We start from the raw sequence: 19,767 nt of genomic DNA, 5'->3' as shown, positions 1-19,767 counted from the left end.
AAAAAAAAAATCCAGTGGCAATTCTTGCATTTTCTCCCTTCATTTAATCCATCTCAAAATTTTTGTCTGCTTGGTTGTATAGCAGTATTCCATAGTAGACAGAGGTGTTACAAATAAGCTCAAAACAGGGGAAGAGGATGCATATAAATTAAACACTGGAAGGAAATAAAAGCCAGTATGTTATATAAGTTGTACTTGGTACAGAGTTTAAATACAGCCAGCATTCATGAAAGGAGATCGTCACCTATAGGAGAGGGCAGGAACAGCGTTAACAGTAGCATGGTGGTAGGAAGCATCTTGGAGTATGGGTAGCACATTTAAGAGACCAGTTTACTGATAGCAATTTGCAATGGGATATCCTGTAATAGCTGACATAGATTTGAATGGGTGGACTTTGAACAACTGTTTTTTATTTTTTTTGAGACAGGGGGTCCTTAGATAGTTCAAGCTGGCCTCAAATTCACTGTGTAGCCCAGGCTGGGCTCAAACTCATGGCAGTCTTCCAGACTCAGCCTTGCAAATGCTGGGGTTTTAGGCATATACCACCATACCTGGCTAAGTATCTTTGAAAATAGATTAAACCTTGACTGATAGGGCATAGAGAGCTAATAAAGTTTTATTAGTATGATTATAATTTGATAAAATACACATTTTAAGAAGATTCTTGCTGGTGGTGGTGCACACCTGTAACTCTAGCACTCTGGAGGCTAAGGTTGGAGCTTTGTTCTAAGTTTAAAGCCAGCCTGAACTGCATAGTGAAACCCTGACTCAAAAAGACAAAAAACCAAAGAAGATTCTTTTGCCAACAGAATAAAAAATGGATTGAAGAGGGTAGGTTTAAGGTGGCCTGCAGAGAAGTCTTTAAAGTAATCTAGGGGGCTGGTGAGATGGCTCAGTGGTCTAAAACACCTCCTTAGAACAAACTAAAAGCACAGGGACCGCGGTTCAATCCCCCAGCACCACATGCTAGCCAGCGCCACCCCCTGGTGGGCTGAGCTGGCCACACACACACACACACACACACACACACACACACAATTTAAAAAACAAATTAAAAAAAAAATAAAGTAATCTAGAAATGTCTGAGAGTTAGACTGAGGAGTTGGGATACACATGAGAGACTTTGAAAGGATACCTGGGTGAACTTCGGTAACTGGCTGGGTGTAAGAGGGGCTGTTGCTTGTCCAGCACGTTCTGTTTATGCAGCCTTTTGACCCTGTGGTCCTCAAAGTCCTGTGAAGTAAATAATAAGCTTATTTTCAGATGCAGGTCAAGGCTCAGACAATAATTAATCAAGGATTAATTAAGTAAGTAAGGGAAGTCCTCTCACCACATTTCCGTCCATCTGATCCAGAGCCACACTGCATCCTACTAATCTGTCCTGACACAAGAGATGAGCTACAGGGGTTCATTTTAGCTGAGGAGATTATACCTATTCATGTCACTGAGTGGAACAGATGTTTGAAAGACGAGCCCATTTGAAAAGATGTATTCTTTTTTTTAAATTTTGATGATAGTTTTTAATTAAAAACCTCATTTTAGTGATAAGGTTTTTTTTTTTTAATTTTGTGTGTGTGTGTGTGTGTGTGTGTGTGTCCAGCTCAGCCCACCAGGGGGCGGGGCTGGCTGGCATGTGGTGCTGGGAGATTGAACCGCGGTCCCTGTGCTTTGCTAAGCTTGTTCTAAGTAGGTGCTTTAGACCATTGAGCCATCTCACCAGCCCCAGTGATAAGTTTTTGTTGTTATTGTTGTTAGTGCTGGGGATCAAACTCAGGGCCTTGCATATGCTAGACAGGCATTCTTCCAATGGGCTACATTCCCAGCTTCTGATGAGTGTTTTATAATTAAGTTTGAGGTTATAGCAACTAGCATTAAGAAATATTCAGTAAATACTGAAGTTATATACCATTGTGAGAGAACAGAATTCATGAAAGATGTTTGATGGATATTAGCACAGAGTTGAAGTCTGATTCTGAGAGACTACACAAGGGGAAGTTTACAGAGAGGGAAATTGAGACACCAAACCTTGGAAAATGGCCATATTTAGAAAAAAAAAGTTGGCAAAAGAAAGAAAATTCATATATGCAGGAAAAGGATAAGAACAAAATAGTATTATGGAAGTAAAAGAGGAGAAAATTTCAAGGAAGTTTTAACCTGAAATGGCAGTATTCTAAAGAGAGACTAGGGACATAAGAATTAAGATGTGTTATGTACATGTATCAAGTGCATGTAGTCACAATGCATGCAATCATTATGGACTATAAACATGTACTAATAAAAATAAATGTTAAAAGGAAAAGATACAGAACAAAAATAAAAGCATTGTAGATCTCAAAAAAAGAGAATAGTGGGAAGTGCTATCAATGACATTTGAGATATATGTCTTAAATAGAACTTTCAGGAATAAAAGGGATATGAACTTGATAACAGGAAGAAGGATTATGTTCCAGGTATTCAGAACAGCCTGAACAATGATTAGAAAACATTGGCTCACTGGCAAAGTAAAATAAAGGCATTTTTAAATGCCCTTTTAAAAACATTTAAAATATTTCACTCAAGTATCTGTAAAATTAAAGGTTTATAGTAAGCTTCTATTCACTGAAGTTATAAAATAATTTTTCAAAAATTGACATTATTATAATTAGGAGAAGAAAAAGTTATGGATAGGGAAAGATTAAAATTAGAGAAAAGAAACGAATTTACCTTACAAAGCATACATGCATATTAAACTTATGTTAAAATAAATATAAATACACAACTATTAAATCTAATATATTTTTCTTTTTTAAAGCTTTTAATGGAGAGTGATACTACCTTAAAAGCTGAGGTTGAAAAGAAACATTTTCATGCAAACTTCATATATTAACTTTTAAAGTCATAATTTTGTGAGGATAGGGACAAACAGAAACAACATTACATCAAACTAAGTGATTGTAAGACAGTCTTTGTGAAAATAGTAGAGGGTAACAGCCCTTGACATGTACTACAGGTCTGACATGTTATTCTGTAAGCTGGTATCTAGTGAACTATTTTCCAAGTTAAAGGAATGCTATGAAATGTATTAGATTATTTCCTCCATCTGCAACAAATTAAAAGCTTGTAATTTTGTGATGTTATTTCTACTCATCAGTTAAATTAAAGGAGAGTTTATTTAAATGTGCTATGATTAATTTATGTGTCCTAAAAACATACCTTTCACTAAGACTATGAGAAATAAAGTTTGAAGGGAGCCCTAATATCAATGAAGAGCCTTGTGGTCACTCTTCTCTACTGTGGCATCATACAGTGGGAATTTTGGTCATTAATTGGGAAACCTATATGTCATGGGAATAATTGGTTGCCAGCATAGTAGGAAGCAGATGGTGGTGCTCAACTGCCAAAGACAGTGTGGGTACAGTTACTGGATAGCAGAGTCAGAGAAGCAATCATAATAATTTGACTCATTTAGACTTACAGCATTGGTTAGTGTTTGTACAAGTAACATAGCAGGAAATCTACTGAATTCTTTCTTGATCTGTACAAGAGAAAACTTCTAGCTCAAGAGAACAAATGTCAGACTTGAATCATAAAAGCAAGAGATTTTATGGCTCCTCATCAATTCCCAGAGTTGAACTCATTTACAAACCTAAAACTTGAACGAAGAGGCAGTTGGTCTCCTTAAAGAAAGACCCTTGTACACTGCCCAAATATGTATATTAACCTTTTTCTTAGCTTTTCCAAGAGAAACAGTGGCATTTTAACAGAGGAAATGTGCACTGGGAAGAGGAAAATAAAATCTTTCAGGGACTACTGGACATTGACCCTGAACCAACACTAATCCCAGGAAATTGAAAATCTTACTGTGGTTCACTAGTCAAAGTATGGAGGTCATGTGAACAATGAGTTTTATGTCTGGTTCATCTTACCCATGCTGTGGCAATTTTACAGTTCTGGGGTGTAAATAGTAAATATACTAAACAACTGACAGAATACCCAAATTTTATTCCCCCAAAAAAACAAAAAACAAATTTTATTCCCAGTGTGTGGAGCAAGAACCATTATGAAGAGAAAAGGCCAAGTGAAAGCTATCAGCATAGTTGCTACCTATGAAAACAGTAAACCAAAAGTACTACCACATTCCTAGAGCGCTTGTAGAGATGAGTGCAACCATGAAAAACTTGAAGGATGCAGGAATGGTAATTTCCATGACATCCTATTCAGCTTTTTTTGTTTGCTTGTTTGTTTTTTCCTGTTTAGAAAACAAAGGGATCTTGGAGACACTTCCAGGTTTAACTAGCTGTTGTACCAAATGTGGTTTTGTTGCTTGTTGCTTGAGCAACTTAATTAATCTTGGCATCTGGTGTGCATCTACTCATCTGGAAAATGCGTTTTTATATCTGTTTGTCAATAAGGACCACTGGAAATTTTCATATGGCAAGTCCAGCAATACACCTTTACTGTTCTCACCTAGCAGTTGTCTCAGCTCCCCAGCTTTATGGGATGTTTGGTTTGGTTTGGTTTTGGTTTTAAGGCAGTCTTCAATGTGTAGTTCAGGCTGGCCTTGAACTCATGCTTCAGCCTCCCAAGTGCTGGGATTATAGACCTATGCCACCATGTCTGGTTTATGTCACAATCAGTTTGCAGGGATATTGATAGTCTGTCATAAGACATCATAATGTACCACTATAGCCCATGGTCTCATTTCAGTTAGCACTAGCTGTCAGCAGCTAAATGCCGAATTTATACTAAATGTTCTACATATGTCTGTAATTCATCATGCCTACATGTCCCTTGATACACTGCTCATATAAGCTTCAATACAAATAGCTATTTCAAGTATGTAATACTCCAGATTATTTATATATATATATATATATATATATATATATGTATTTGAGACAAGGTCTCACTACACAGCTCAGCCTCATGATCCTCCTGTTTCCAGCCTCTCTCCCCAGTGCTGGGTTTACAGGTGTGCACCACCACACCTGGTCTCAGTGGCCGGCTCAGTGCATCTGGGAACAGGGCTAGCGCTGGCATGTGGTGCCGGGGATCGAACCCACCTGCACTTGCCTAAGCAGGTGTTTATTCTGCTATCTCACCGGCCCTATATCATTACTTACTACTTTTTGCAAATAAGGGAACCAAAGCAAAGGACCAGTATAGTAACCAGCATGGGCACAGAACTAGGAAGAGGAGCTTGAATTTGAAGCTCAGCCCATTCAGCCTAACATAGGCTTTATCAGTTTATGCAGGAAAGTTATAGCCTTCTCCTTTCAGATTGTATAGATTGAAATATTTGTACTCAACATGAAATAAAGGAGAATAAGGAAAAAAATTAATTATAGTTCTGAGGGATTGAATCCAGCATCTTCACATTCATACTGAGCTACTCCTCCAGCACTTATTTTTTTCATTTTGGAACATAGTCTCACTAAGTTGCTTTAGCTAAACTTGAAGTTGGAATCATTTTTACCTCAGCCTCCCATAGTGCTGATTATAGGCTTGAGCTACATGCCCAGCCAGAAGAATAATTTTAGAAGTGTGTGAGGTGGCCTTATAATACAGCCCAGTATAGTTTATAACACTTGCATGGGCCTTGCATAGCACACACAAGGGCCTGTGTTCAGTTCCCGCCACCAGTACCACCAAAACAACAAGAAAAGTCATGGTTTCACTTTCAGTTCCTGGGTATGTTTCTGTGTGTCTGTCTTTTTACACTGACTGAATTTTTTCATGTCGTATCCCCCTCAGTGCATGCTCAAGATTAATAGTAATTTATTCCATTGCTGGAGGAACACTGGCTATGTTGAATTTATTAATATAGAATGTGTCACTCTGGTTCCTAAAGCATTTCAAGGGTCTAAATCTAAACCTTTATATCTAACATACTGACTGTAAAACTAGCAGGGTTAACTTGACTTTGTGGTCCTCTATCTTTATTTGAAGCATATTAGGAACACACAGAGAAACTAGCGAGCAACTTCAAAAACCCAAGAGCAGCTTTCACTAACACTAATTGCAGGTTGTCCACACAAAATTCCCAAATATACAAGATGTGATCATAAAGTAAAGTGAATATTTAACTTTTTTTTATTACAGTGAAAGACACATTACCATTAATCACCCTCATTTTTTATTCTCTTTTTCTTGCCATTTTCTGAAGCAGTTTTGGAAATCTTTTATGAGTGTCTTAAATTTCTGTAATGGCTGCCTCAATGTTCAGAATCAATTCCAGATGTTTACATTTTATGACTTTTGGGAGTTCTATAGTGCCAAATCTAGTAAATGAGGTGGTTTCACAGTGCTATAATGTTTTGACATGTTTTTCTGTTGGATGGCATAAAATAGCAGCATTCACCGTACTTTTCATCATAAATGACATAAGGAAGACTTCCAGGACTGCTTTAGAAAGTGGCGGAACAGTGGAGTAAGTGTGTTTAAAGCAAGGGAGAATACCTTAAGAGGGTTTAATGGCAATGTGTCTTTCACTGTAATTTTTTTTTTTTTTTTTAGATTTAAACATTCACTTTATTTTTTTTTTTTTATTATTATTATTGGATACTGGTCTCACTACGCAGTTCAGACTTCTGGTGGTTCTCCTGTCTCAGCCTTCCTAGCACTAGGGTTACAGGGTGTGCACTACCACACCTGGTTTCAGGGCCAGCATGGCAAGCCCAGGGTTCCAGGGTCCACACAGCATGCAGTACCAGGGACTGAATTTGGGTCCTTGTGCTTGCCAGGCAGGCACTTAGACTGCTGAGCTATCTCCCCAGCCTCACTGTATATTTTGATCATACCTAGTAAGTGTGTTTTTGTTCGGGCAAGAAATGTTTCAAATAATATTGGAGCATCTTTTATACTGCTGCATTAAGGGACATGTCCAAAGAACTCAGAAGTTGAAGAAGCTGGCTAAAGATGAGTTTCAATAATCATAACTGCAACTATTTAAACATGCTAGATGAATTTACACCCTTATGTTCATAATATTTTTTTAAAAAATAATTGGTTATCTTTAGATTAAAAGGACTCAATTCATTCTATATGAAAATAATATTGGTGCCTATTGATAAACCATTAAATGTACAGAATCAGTCCTTTATCCTCCTTTTCCTTTTTTATTTTTCCATTTTATTTTTTATTAATTTTAATGAGAAAGAAATAGCAATAAGACAGTTCCATTTTTTTTTTTTTTTTTTTTTGGTGGTACCAGGGATTGAACTCAGGATCTTGTGTTCAACAGGCAGGCATTTATGCCACTGAGCTATCTCCCCAGCCCTTGCTTTTCCTATATATTTATATCCCTGAGTAGTTAAATGGTAGAGAAAGGCAACTAGGTATTTCTATAAATGTATTTTAATTAATAATTGGGAATGAAATGATATGTTTATACCCAATGATGCATTAAGCATTAAAGTGGTCACATCATAACAAGAATTAATGTGTCTCCTATAATCTTGCCAAAGAGTTCAAGTGCCCAGTCCAGTCTCTGGGTTCAACTGCCATTTCATAGCCAGTAGAGAGGAGAGAAGAACAGGTTAAATGAGTCAGAGAATGCAATTAGCAAAACTAGACTGTTAAAAATTCTGCAGGTTGATAGTCCATCATTAATGTTTAGGAAATAAAGAAACAGATGATAAACATATTGGTTAAGAGACTTGGGGGGACTGGAGTTGAACACAGAGCCTCAAACATGCTAAGCACAAACTACTGAGCTATACTCCCTCAATTTCTTTTAATTGGACAAGACTAAATTATAGTACCTAGGGGTAAACATTTAGCTAACACAGTCATAACAAATGCAGAAATAAAATTCAGGTGTTGCTTATTCATGGAGAAGGGTGAGGATGACTAGAAAGGACTTAGGACAGACTTATAAGGAGACTGTTGTGTTTCCTTTTCTTGACCTGAGTCATAGTCATAGTTAATAAGCTATATGTCCTATTGAGTCTTGTGATTTTCCATATCTGAAAATTAATTATCATAAAGAAGAGTTTTTAAAAGCATGTTACAGGGCTGGCCAGTGCATTAAAGTGCCTGCTTAGGTAGACACAAGGACTGAGGTTCAATCCCTGGTGTGCTGTGCTGGCCCTGCCCCTGCAGTGTGCTGAGACAGCGACTAAGACTCGGCATGGTGGTGCATACCTGTAATCCTAGTGCTTGGGAGCCTAAAAAACAGGAGAATCACTACGAGTCTGATATATGTAGTGAGACCCTGTAGACCCTGTACTAAATACGTAAAATAAATAATAAAAGTATGTTACAGTATGTAAGAAGCTGGGTCTAGATATTAAGGTGTCTTGCATGATAACTTTCTCAACAGAAAAGCAATGTAATTTTCAAGAAATTTGTGAAAACCTGGGCAGACTGTGGTGGTACAGGCCTGTAATTCCAGCTAGTAAGGACACTATGACAGGAGGATTGCAAGTTTGTGGCCAGCTTGGGCAACTTCCTGAGACATTGCCTCAAAAATAAAATTTGAAAAGGGCTGTGAATATATGAAACTCAATAGTGGAGCACTTGCCTTATGTGCACAAATCCTTGGGTTCAATCTCCAGTATTATGTGCACTCATTTAAAAAAAATCTGGAAAAGGCCTATGGAGTTCTTCAACACTGTGAATTATTTTTTTTTTTTTTTCAGAAGCAGGGACTGAATTCAGGTCCTTGCACTTGCCAGGGAAGCATTTATTCTACTGAGCCATCTCCCCAGCCGCTACATTGTGAAATTTTTGTTCTTGCATGTTCTTTTGTATGTGGCACCATATTAGCCTGTGATTGCAGAGGTAGTTCAAGAAATGTCCTAGTACATTTTTCTAGTAGTATTTTTTTCTTACTATGATAGTAAAATGTGTTAATTATAGAAAATTTACAAACAAAAGATATAAATGTGGAAGCTGGTTGTGGTGGCACATGCCTGTAATCTCAGCATTGGGGAGACTGAAGCTGGAGAATCACTGTGATTTTGAGGATGGTCTGGGTTGCATGGTGAATTGAAGGCCAGCCAGAACTACACAGCTCGACACCATCTCAGTAAAGAAAACAGAACTGTTGTGGTCTCCAGAGCTAACCAGAAATAATAGTTAAATTTGTTATATTTCCTTTTATATATTAATATATTTTCCTTAGAAAAATACAGTTTTATACTATGTTCTTATCAGGTATTTTACTTATATTCAGTCTTTAGATAAAACACACTGAGAATGGTGATCCCTCATGAAGAGGAATTCCTTAATCCTTTTTTTTTTTCTCTCCCATGCTAGGATTTGAACCCAAGCTCTCTGCATTGAGCTTCACCCTCAGGGCATTGCTAAGCCAATAAATGTCCCAGGCTGTGCTCGAATTTGCAGTCTTCCTGCCTCAGTTTTCTCTACTGCTGGAATTAGGCATGTTGCCACCATGTCTAACTCATTGATATTGATAGTTCATAATTTTTTTCATAGGTGGACTACATCATGCAGCTGCCCGAATTTCTGGTGAGAATGTCTATAAGCATTTGAAGTATGAAGGTGGGATTCACCGAGTTCAGCGAATCCCTGAAGTGGGCCTGTCATCAAGAATGCAACGTATTCACACAGGAACTATGTCAGTCATTGTCCTTCCTCAGCCAGATGAGGTAACTGCACCAGGAGGCAGTGAAAACTCACTCCATGTAAAGTTGTGCTTAGGTGTTGTGATGAGAACCCTTAGCCTCCAGGAAAATCTCTTCTTTTTGTGGTTGTTAATTGGACTTTATAGTCTTTTTTTTATTAGTACATGTTTATCCTACATAATGGTTACATTCATCATGGGAAGTTGGTACATGTACCTCCTTTTTATTTATTTCCCTCTTTGTTTCCCCCCTCCATTTATCTCTGCATTTCCTTTCTTTATGCTAAATATTTTTTTTAAGAAAAAACAAATTTCTCTGAATCTTGCTGGTTGATTACACCTTCCTAATATTTTTCTTTGCTGAGCTTTTGCGTTTTTAAGTGTATAGAAAGTTGAAAGAATACCACAATAAAAACTTAGGACCTTCTCCTGGAATCAGCAGTTGTTTATGTCTTCTCACATTTTCTTAATTCCTTTCATATATATATCTTTATCTTGGTTACTTTTCACTTGCTGCTGAGACAAGATACCCAACACCCAGAATTAAGGAAGGAAAGGTTTATTTAGCTCAAGTTACTGGAAGTTTTAGTCCATACTGAGCTGGATCCAAGGCAGAGTGGCATATGGCAGAGGGCAGCCATTCATGACAGCAGAAAACAGCAGAGAGCAAAAGGAGGGGCAGCAGCCTCAGTCTCCCACATGTGGGTCTCAAAGTACTGAGTTTCTGATCCTGTCATCTCATCTACCCTTATTAACTAGCATTCTTCTGTAAAGAACCTCTTGCTGTCCTTACTGCTTTCTTTTTCCTCCTCACTCCACTTTCTTTCTCCACTTTGATGTCATTATAAATTCATATTAAGTTTGTATACTGACTTTATTATAGATTCATGGGTTTGTGTTTTAATCCAACAAGTTATTATTATTCAAATTGTCCCAAACTATTATCCTTTTTAGGTTAAACTCTCTTCTTGGCTATCATCAGTATTTGGTTCTTGCTCTCTGGAACAACTAGCTGTCCCAGGCCCATTTATATTCTCCTATCTCAGACCTGGGTCAGTCAGTCTCAGAGTCTCTGAGAGTCTGTAGGGAACAGTCTGACCATGTCTCTCAGAGTCAGTAGGGAATATTCTCAGAAATGAGGATCTGTGTATTGGATGTGCTCAGTATTACTAGAGTATCCTTACTTTTAGACTAAGAAACACATTTTGCAATCAGTTTCATATTACCAATTCAAATTTAACATTACAGAGATGTTTTTCTCTTCAGTTTCTTGTATTTTATCTCTCTTTCCACTTAGAGTGAAAAAGTAAATCTTGTATAATAGTATAAAAATATTTCAGGGCCAGCCAAATAGCTCATTGGATTAAAGCACCTGCAAGCAGGCACAGGGGCTGGGGGTTCAATCCCTGGCCCTGCCATGCTGGCCCTACTGTGCCCACCTCGCCCCCTGGAACACACAGACTGCAGTTGAGACTGAGCATGGTAGTGCGTCCCTGTAATCCTAGCACTTGGGAGGCTGTAAACAGGAGAATCACTATAAGTCCAATCTCGTAGTGAGACCCTGAACACCCTATAGACCCTTCCCTAAAATACAGAAAAAAAAAAAAAAAAAAAAAATTCAAAATTACAATACCAGCATTGCTAGTAGTAAATTATTAAGTAATGTTTAAGATTTTTAACCCCAGAATATACCAAGAATTTATAGTAAGAGCACTCTTGACTGAAATAAGAGGTTTATGGTTTTTTCGTTGGTTAAGTTATTCAATTAGTCTAATTCTTATTACTTAACACGAAACAATTTGGTTTATTTGAAAAAAAAAATCCCAGAATAAATTTAGTATTAAAATATTCTTCAAGCTAGACTTAGTGGTACATGCCTGCCCTAGCACTCAAGAGTCTAAGTAAGCCAGGGGGCTGGGGATATAGCTCAGCAGTCCAGTGTCTGCCTGGAAAGTGTGAGGACCTAAATTTGAGTCCCAGTAGCAAAAAATAGTCTAAGGCAGGAGAATTACAAGTTCAAGGTCAACCTGGACTTCATAGAGAATTCAAAGCTAGCCTGGCCCATGCAGCAACTTTGTCTCAAAAAGTAAAAAGTATTCATTTGCAGAATTTACTTATGCAGTATCTTTTATTCCAGGTAGATGTAAAAGTAGACCACAGGGACCTGCGAATAGATACATTTCGAGCCAAAGGAGCAGGAGGGCAGCATGTTAATACAACAGACAGTGCTGTCAGGCTTGTCCATATCCCCACAGGTGAGCACATGCCTTTACTTTTGTGCCTTTATCTTTTTTTTTTTTTTTTTTGGCAGAACTGGGGATTGAACTCAGGCCCTTGTGCTTGCCAGGGAAGCACTTATTCTATTGAGCCATCTCCCCCGCCCCACCTTTATCTTTTTTCACATATTCAACATTTGGAAGGAGGGAGTTCTCTGTTGATATCTGATTTCTAAATTAATACTAGGTTGGTGGGTCTGCTATCCCTGCTGTGTTAATAGTCTCTTTTTGGAAATGGTACAGACTTCCTGAGAGAAGCTATCAGGTATAGTGGATGGGGGTGAGTAGCCAGAGGGCTGCAGCCCAAATACAAATGCAACATCATAGAAACATATGGGGCATGCCATTGCTGTTGACCTTTTGTCACCTTGTGGTGGAATGCTAGTTGCTTTAGTCACTTAGGCTCTACTGTTACTTTGAATATTGCTGATTATGATACAATCAGTACAAGACAGTTTTGCAGTCCTTAAAATAATTTTTTGTTTCTTTGAGACAGAGACTTACAGTGTTGTTCAGGCTAGTCTTGAACTTACTATGTAGCCCAGGCTGGCCTCAAATTCATGGTGATCCTCTTGCCTCAGTCTTCTGAGTGCTGGGGTTCTAGACACACATCGTGTCACACCATGATCTGTACTGACAAGGGAACTGTTAGGCAGTTCCATCATCATGAGAAAATCATAGGTATTCACAAACTAAGATGGCTATGACATCACTAGATGATACAGTTTTATGGAATTACCATTCATATATACAGCCTACAATTGGCTAAAATATTGTTATATGTACATGGATTGTATTTCTGATGTATTACAATTAAAATTTTTAACTTTCTTTTCTTTTTTAGATTACTTTTTATATATTACATATATGAGGGGTTTTGTTATTTTGAGATAGGGTCTTTTTTTTCAAAATTTTATTGATAAACAGCAATGAGACAGTTTCAAATCAAATCGGAAGTACAGTTTCAACAAATAACACACTGCATATATTCTTCTTAGTGGTTAATTGCTGTACAAGATGCAGACTTGAGATCCTATTTACAAACACCATTAGAACAAATCATTCTATTCATTAAGAGAATGCAACTTATATCTATCCTAAGAACTTTGAATACACAGATACAAAATGGACATTCATCTGTATACCCTATTTTTTCGAAGTTCCGTTATTGAATATTATAGGTGTGTAAACTCAGCAAAATATTCAAAAAGAGTCCAGTAGACCATAATAGCATTGGGTCTTCTGTTTAACTGGCAATGTCAGAAATTATTGACCTGAGTCCCCCACAGCTCAACATAACAACATGGCTTTACTTCCTGTATTTCGTCTTCATACTTTTCTACTGGATGGTTAAGACCAAGGTAAAGCAGGACCTGTGCAACAAGAGTTGTAGCTTTTTGGTCTGAGAAGGTCAGTGAAATCCCCTCAGGATTTATCCTGAGATCCTGTACCTCAGATTGTAGAACCTTTGTCAGTGCTGCCATGTGGATGAGTCACGGCCATTGCTTGGCCAATGTGCTCTCTGTGAAAGCCTGAGAGAGTGTTTTCTCCCCATGTGACTCTCCTTAGGCACACTCTGCGTCATCGATCACTTTCCTTTTTGGCCCCATAATCTTCTTGATCAGAAAATTTGGGACAGTACCGAGGTACATGACGTTACAGTACAAGTTCTCATATGTCCTGAGTCTTAATTGACCTTAGAAGGTTAGGGCCAAAATGTTGGCTTTCCTTGCAGCCCTCCTTTTTCTCTAATTTTGGTCTGCAAACTTAGGTTGTTAACCATCCAGAAGACAAAAGCTTATTGTTATTATCAAACGATTTAGGCTATCAAGCTTAACCTCACTATCTCACTGCATTTCAAATATCTTAGGCATAATAAGGAGCAGGTATTTTTCATCAAGTATTGATATGTTGAACTTTAAGTCCCTGCATAATATGATAAAAACATTTAAAAATTAGATTATATTTTAACATAGGATAAAGAATTATATACTTCTCATGTTTGCACATAAGTCCAAAAATTGAGATAGGGTCTTGCTATGAAGTTCAGGTTGGGCTTGAATTCATGTAGCCCAGGCTGGTCTCAAACTAGTAGCAATCCCCCTACCTCAGCCTCCACTCCATTCCCATGTATATGGTTTTTAAAAATCTAATAGTAAATGATTAAAATGCTTGCTTAGGCACACGTAGGGATCAGGATTCGATCCCTGGTGTGCCGTGCTGGCTCTGCCCCTGGGGCGCACTGAGGTGGTGATTGAGAGTAGGCCTGGTGGTGTGGGCCTGTAGTCCCAGCACTTGGGAGGCTGAAAACAGGAGGATCATTATGAGTCCAATCTGTGTAGTGAAACCCTGTAGACCCTGTACTAAATACATAAAAGAAAAAAAATCTGATAGTAAACTTTTTAAACAAAAATAAAAGAGCAAATCTGTGGATTTCTACTTCCTTGTTTCTCCTTCCTCAACCCTAAATTTTTGTTTCCTGGAGGCAACCACATTAAATTTGTTTAGCTGTTTCTTCTCATAATTACAACAGTTTTTCTAAATAACAGGTATGTAGTCTCTTCTGATCAATTAATGATAGAGATTATATGTTGATTTCTTAATGTGGCATATGAGCATTTTGGCTCTTACGTCCCCACTTTCCCAAGTATTTATATTTTGCAAAATTAATTTTCACTCATTTCATATAAATGAACAGGTAAATAGTGTTTATTGCTGAGCCAAGTAGTATAGCTTTCTTTTTCTAGAATTAATAATTGCATTATTATTTTTATTTTCTTAATGTCTTATTTGTTTTGTTTTGTTGAAACTGTGTCTCACTATGTTCCAGGGCACATCAGATTTACTGTGTATTTCAGCCTGGCCTCATGCTCACTGTTCTCTTGCCTCAACCTCCTGACAAATGAAATTACATGTGTCTGCTGCTACACCTATTTTATTTGCTTTCTTTGCTTTTCTACATCTTCCAAAATTTCTGTAAAGTAAAATTAATCTATTTTATCACAGGTCCAATGCTTTCTAATGACTCCATCCTCTTGGTCCTGGCTGGACCAGTTGCTCTCTAAAACACTGTCAAAGGTTTTCCTTGTCATTTCATTTCTGTTCTATATTGGTTCTTCCTGTCTATTGAATTCTTCATTATCTCCCTTAGTTTACTCTCATTTTAGTTAAACTCATCTTTAAATAGCTTCCCAAGGAAACCAAGATATAAACATTCTGAGACATCATATATCTGAAAATACATTATTCTAACCTCATATTTCATTAATCATGGATACTTGTCACTCATTTTTACTTGGAACACTTAAGCTTTTTTCATTTGTTTTACTATTTTTAATCTGGAGACTCATATTGTTTCAGTTCTGAGGTATTTTCTCCAATAATTTTTGTTTTGTTTTGTTTGTGCTAGGAATTGAACCCTGGGCTTCTGAGTCACATCCCTAGCACTTTTTTTTAATTTTTGAGACAGGGCCTTGTTAAATCACTAAGTTGCCCTGGCTGGACTCAAACTTCTGATCCTCCTGCCTCAGCCTCCCAGAGTACTTGAATTAGAGATGTACACCAACACATTTGACCTTTTAGTAGTTTCTTGTTGGTTCTGCCTTAGCATGCCCTCTACCCTGGGATCATGCAGAACTAAAGCCTTTCCCAAGTCTTGGACTTGTCAGCCTACAAAACCATGTGCCAAAATAAATCACTTATTTTTGTGGGGTTGGGGAGTTAGCATCCTGGATATTGAACCAAGGTTTTACAAGCAGTGTATGAAGTTATTTTTAAAACATCAGTTCCATGGGGAATGGGGAGAGGAATCAATGAAGGGGAGATGCTGAGTATTTCTTGGGTAGTACAGAGAATGGTGCAGCACAGGGGGTGGTAGCAGTTTTCTGTTGATTGAGCTGCAGAAATCCATGGACAAGTTAAGAGGAAGAAGAACTCAGAAGACAAGCAAGTGCAACATTGTCTGCTGCTTTTATCCATCTTATCTGAAATACCATGTGTATCTCTTTCATGGATCAGAATCTAAACAGTCACCTACAGCTGTTACCATCAGTTTCTCTATTGTGCCAAATCTAAAATGTTTTCAATCTTGTGTGATCTTTTTGCAGATTAACCTTTCCTCTTTTTTTTTTTTTTTCTCATACTGTAGTCTAGCCTAGGCTTGAACTCACTGTAGCCAAACTGGCCTTGGATTTGTAGTGATCCTCCTGCTTCAGACTCTGAATGTGGGATTACAGGTGTGCACCACCACACCCATCAGCCTTTCTTCTTTAAATGTCCCTGAGGGGGCTGGGGAGATGGCTCAGTAGAATAAGCGTTTGCCTGGCAAGTGCAAGGGCCTGAGTTCAATCCCTGGTTCTGCCAAAAAAAAAAAAAAAGCCTGAAACCAGGCAGCAGACCTTTGCATTTGTAAGGTGGTATTTTGTTTACAGTTCACTTTTGTCCTACCAATCGATTTTGAAACTGCCTCATTGCTATTTGTTTCTCAATAAAATTATTTTTAAAGTAAGTAAATTGGGGCCAGGGAGATGGCTCAGTGGAATAAGCGCAAGGGCCTGAGTTCAATCCCCGGTTCCGCAAAAAATTAAATAAATAAGATAGATAGATAGATAGATAGATAGATAGATAGATAGATAGATAGATAGATAAATGTCCTTGAGTTCTTTAGTCAGTCCTATGGAGGCTACAATTTACCTTTGGTCTCTATTTTTTTTTCAGGGTTAGTAGTAGAATGCCAACAAGAACGCTCACAGCTGAAGAATAAAGAAATAGCTCTGCGTGTGTTAAGAGCTAGACTCTACCAACAAATTATTCAGAAAGACCAGTGTCAGCAACAAAGTGCTAGAAAACTTCAGGTAAGATTTATTATTTAGTGTAATAATTTAAATACTCTACATGAACAGCTACCATTTTAGAGCTGGGAATGATGACACACTCCTGTAATTCCACCACTCAGTAGTCTAACGCAGGAGAATTGCCACAAGTTCAAGGTCAGCCTGGACTATAAAGTGAGACCCTGTCTCAAAAAGAAAAAGAATGAGAAAAAAAGAGATCATCATTTTATTTTTAATTTATTTAGAGACAGTGTCTCTCTAGTCTAGGTTGGCCTTGAACTCACAATGTAGTCGCAGCTGAACTCCCAACTTGAGGTGATCCTCCCACTCCTAACTCCCCAAATGTCACTTTTTGGTAGAAAATGGTGTTTACTTTGGATAAGTGGAAATGTCTTAGAGAATAGGGAAACCTGTTTATTTGTAAATAAGGAGTAATTTATATAGCTATAGACTGATGAATTATAATTCAGTTTAGGCATGTGAGTGTACAAATGAGTAAATGATACCTGGATAGAAAAAATTATTTCCCAGTTGTTTTCTTCAAGTGCTTGTATCATAACTGTCTTAATAGAAAATTGGTTTTAAAGATAAATGGTCCAGGGCTAGGTGTGATTACATATACTTGTGACCGCAGCGCTCGGGATGCTGAGGTAGGAAGATCTTAAATTTAAGACCAGCCTGGACTGCATATAGCAAGATTCTATCTGGAGAAAAAATTTTTTTTTTCTTTTGAAATTTAAGTTTTCAGATATTTTATCTAAAGACCTATACTTTTATAATACCTCTGGATTAACTACCGTTGTATATACCCTTTCATACTTTTTTTTTGACCTGTAGTACTTTTTTTTTTTTTTTTGGGGGGGGAGAGTTTATAAAATCATGTTTATTTCTCTGATCAGAAGTTGTCCCTATAATACAGCAGCTTTCATTTATTATTTTTGCATGGCTATACACAGTCTGAATGATTAGCTTACATCCAAGGCTGCTTTACTTTTTTTTTTTTTTGGCAGAACCGGGGATTGAACTCAGGCCCTTGCACTTGCCAGGCAAGTGCTTTTCTATTGAGCTATCTCCCCGGCCCCTGCTTTACATTTTGTTCTTCAGAATAATGGTACTGTTCACACTGACAAGCAAATTACACTAATGAAAACAATCAGGAATCGTGCAGTACCACAGACAATAGGAGAGTTCTCAGCCAGCAGTTCTACTTCTTACCAAAATAAGACAGCAAAAGCAAAGCACCCTAGAAAACTCAGCGAAAGGCCTCATTTGTATCTAGTCATCCAAGCTCGTCTGGTGTGAGAGGAGTTAACCAAAGGTGAACACATCTGTGGTCCTTCTTCCTTCCTTTTCTTTGGGGCATATAATTTTTCTTCAAGTGGGACTGGGACAATGCCTTCACACTCGTATACTTCCTGGGTTAGACGGTGTTTCACGATTTGGTCTAATCACACCCATGTCCCTAGACAAGTGCTCCATTATGCTCTGCACAGTTGTAATTGGTGCATAAAAAGCCACCAAGAAATATCCGCCTCTCCAGTGCTGCTGACTGCGGGCGGAGATTTATAAGGACGTGCGCACTTACCCAGGTTTTCCAAGTTTTGTACTGTGGCCCCTCTATCCATCAGGGCATCTATTGTATGTTTGGAAGCAGCAGCAGTCTCTGGCCGTGGCATGGCTTTCAGAATCAAAGTCAGCTCATAGTGGGACATGTCCAAACGCTCAGCGTGTGGTCTGGGAACCCGGCTTACTGCCACTGCCCGAACGCAGAGGGGCGGGAACCAGGCGGGCACCACGTCGGGACATGCAAACAAACGACCGGGCCCTGCAGTACTTCTTGACTTTTGTACAGTATACTATATTTATATTGTTGTTCAAGTGTATAACTAGATGAATTCTCTGTAAACTGAGAAAATGTCAGTAAGTAAACAGTATTACATTCTGAAAGTAAAAATCTCTGAGAGATCTGCAAGATTCAGGGGTAACTGTACTTTGGTGTTATCTGCAGATAGATGTAGCTCAAATTTAGAACAGTTTATAGCCTTATAAATTAATGAGTTGTATAAATAAATACTGTATTAAATATTTTCATCTGTATATGTCCAGGTCTTTTCATTTTTTTCTTTGTAGCTTTCTTTATCCAATTCTAACCTGCAGATAGCAAAAGTAGTGGACTAAATAATATTTTAGTACTCCATATGGTAATCCCAGGTTGCAGAGCAGCATCAGTGTATAATTTGCAGATAGAAATGCTCATTTATACTTCTCTGGCAAGTAAATGATAAACACTATGGATCTTGCCACTTTTAAGCTAAGGAAAGACATGGGATTTATTTGCCATTGAACATTTTGGCACTAGAGGCTCTACATAATTTTTAATTTTTTTAATTATTTTTTATTCATTTATTTTTTATACAGGGTCTCACTGTGCAGTTTGGGCTAGCTTTTTGCTCAATTTTATAGCCCCCAGGCTGGCCTCAAATTTGCAGTGATCCTATCTCAACTTTGTGAGTGCTAGGATTATAGGAATGTGCCACCACATCTTGAATTCTGGGGCCAACATGGCATAGGGTTTGCGTGGCATGTGGGGCCAGAGAGATCAAACTTGGGTCCTTGTGCTTGCCAGGTAGGTGCTTATGCCTCTGAGCTATCTCCCCAGCCCCAGCAATTTTTTTAAATAAATTGCTTAAAATTGACTTTATGCAAATTCTTTAGTAGTCTAATTTGAAGAGCAGGAGAGATAACCCTACCCCTCAAATACTTTGGCCACTTGCCTCAACTATTTTAGTAGGTATTTTTAAGACCTAGAACTATTTTCTTCATCCAGTTTGTTCAGGACTTTTATATAGAAGGCATGATGCCTGGTGTCACCCTTGCTACATGTATCACCTAGAAGTCTTTATAGGTGCCTGCCTATCCAGATCCTGTGGTTCTGGTATGATTGAACTGGAGTGGAATCCTGATTGGTCATGTGGTACTTTGCAGTAATAGTTTCCAAACCTGACTTTCAGAATAGATGACCTGAAGAATTTTTAAGAATCTGTAGTTAAAAAAAAATTTCTTTCATTTTTTTTTTTTTTTTTTTTTTTTT

The 19,767-nt window shown here is 37.9% G+C and overlaps 1 protein-coding gene and 1 pseudogene across 3 annotated transcripts in view; one reads left to right on the top strand and one right to left on the bottom strand.

Moving 5' to 3' along the window:
- Mtrf1 (mitochondrial translation release factor 1) overlaps positions 1-19,767 on the top strand; it is a 50,060-nt gene that overhangs the window by 18,569 nt on the left and 11,724 nt on the right. For all 3 annotated transcript variants that reach the window (XM_023700201.1, XM_004640260.2, XM_023700202.1), the window contains exons 6-8: positions 9,421-9,593; positions 11,706-11,823; positions 16,561-16,697. In XM_023700201.1, the coding sequence (XP_023555969.1) occupies positions 9,421-9,593; positions 11,706-11,823; positions 16,561-16,697 (428 nt within the window). The remainder of the gene's footprint in view (positions 1-9,420; positions 9,594-11,705; positions 11,824-16,560; positions 16,698-19,767) is intronic.
- On the bottom strand, positions 17,942-18,388 carry LOC111812354 (annotated as a pseudogene).

This window comes from Octodon degus, unplaced genomic scaffold (genome assembly GCF_000260255.1).
Source record: "Octodon degus isolate 3935 unplaced genomic scaffold, OctDeg1.0 scaffold00122, whole genome shotgun sequence".
NCBI lineage: Eukaryota > Metazoa > Chordata > Mammalia > Rodentia > Octodontidae > Octodon > Octodon degus.
This window is presented reverse-complemented; position numbering and strand designations above follow the sequence as displayed.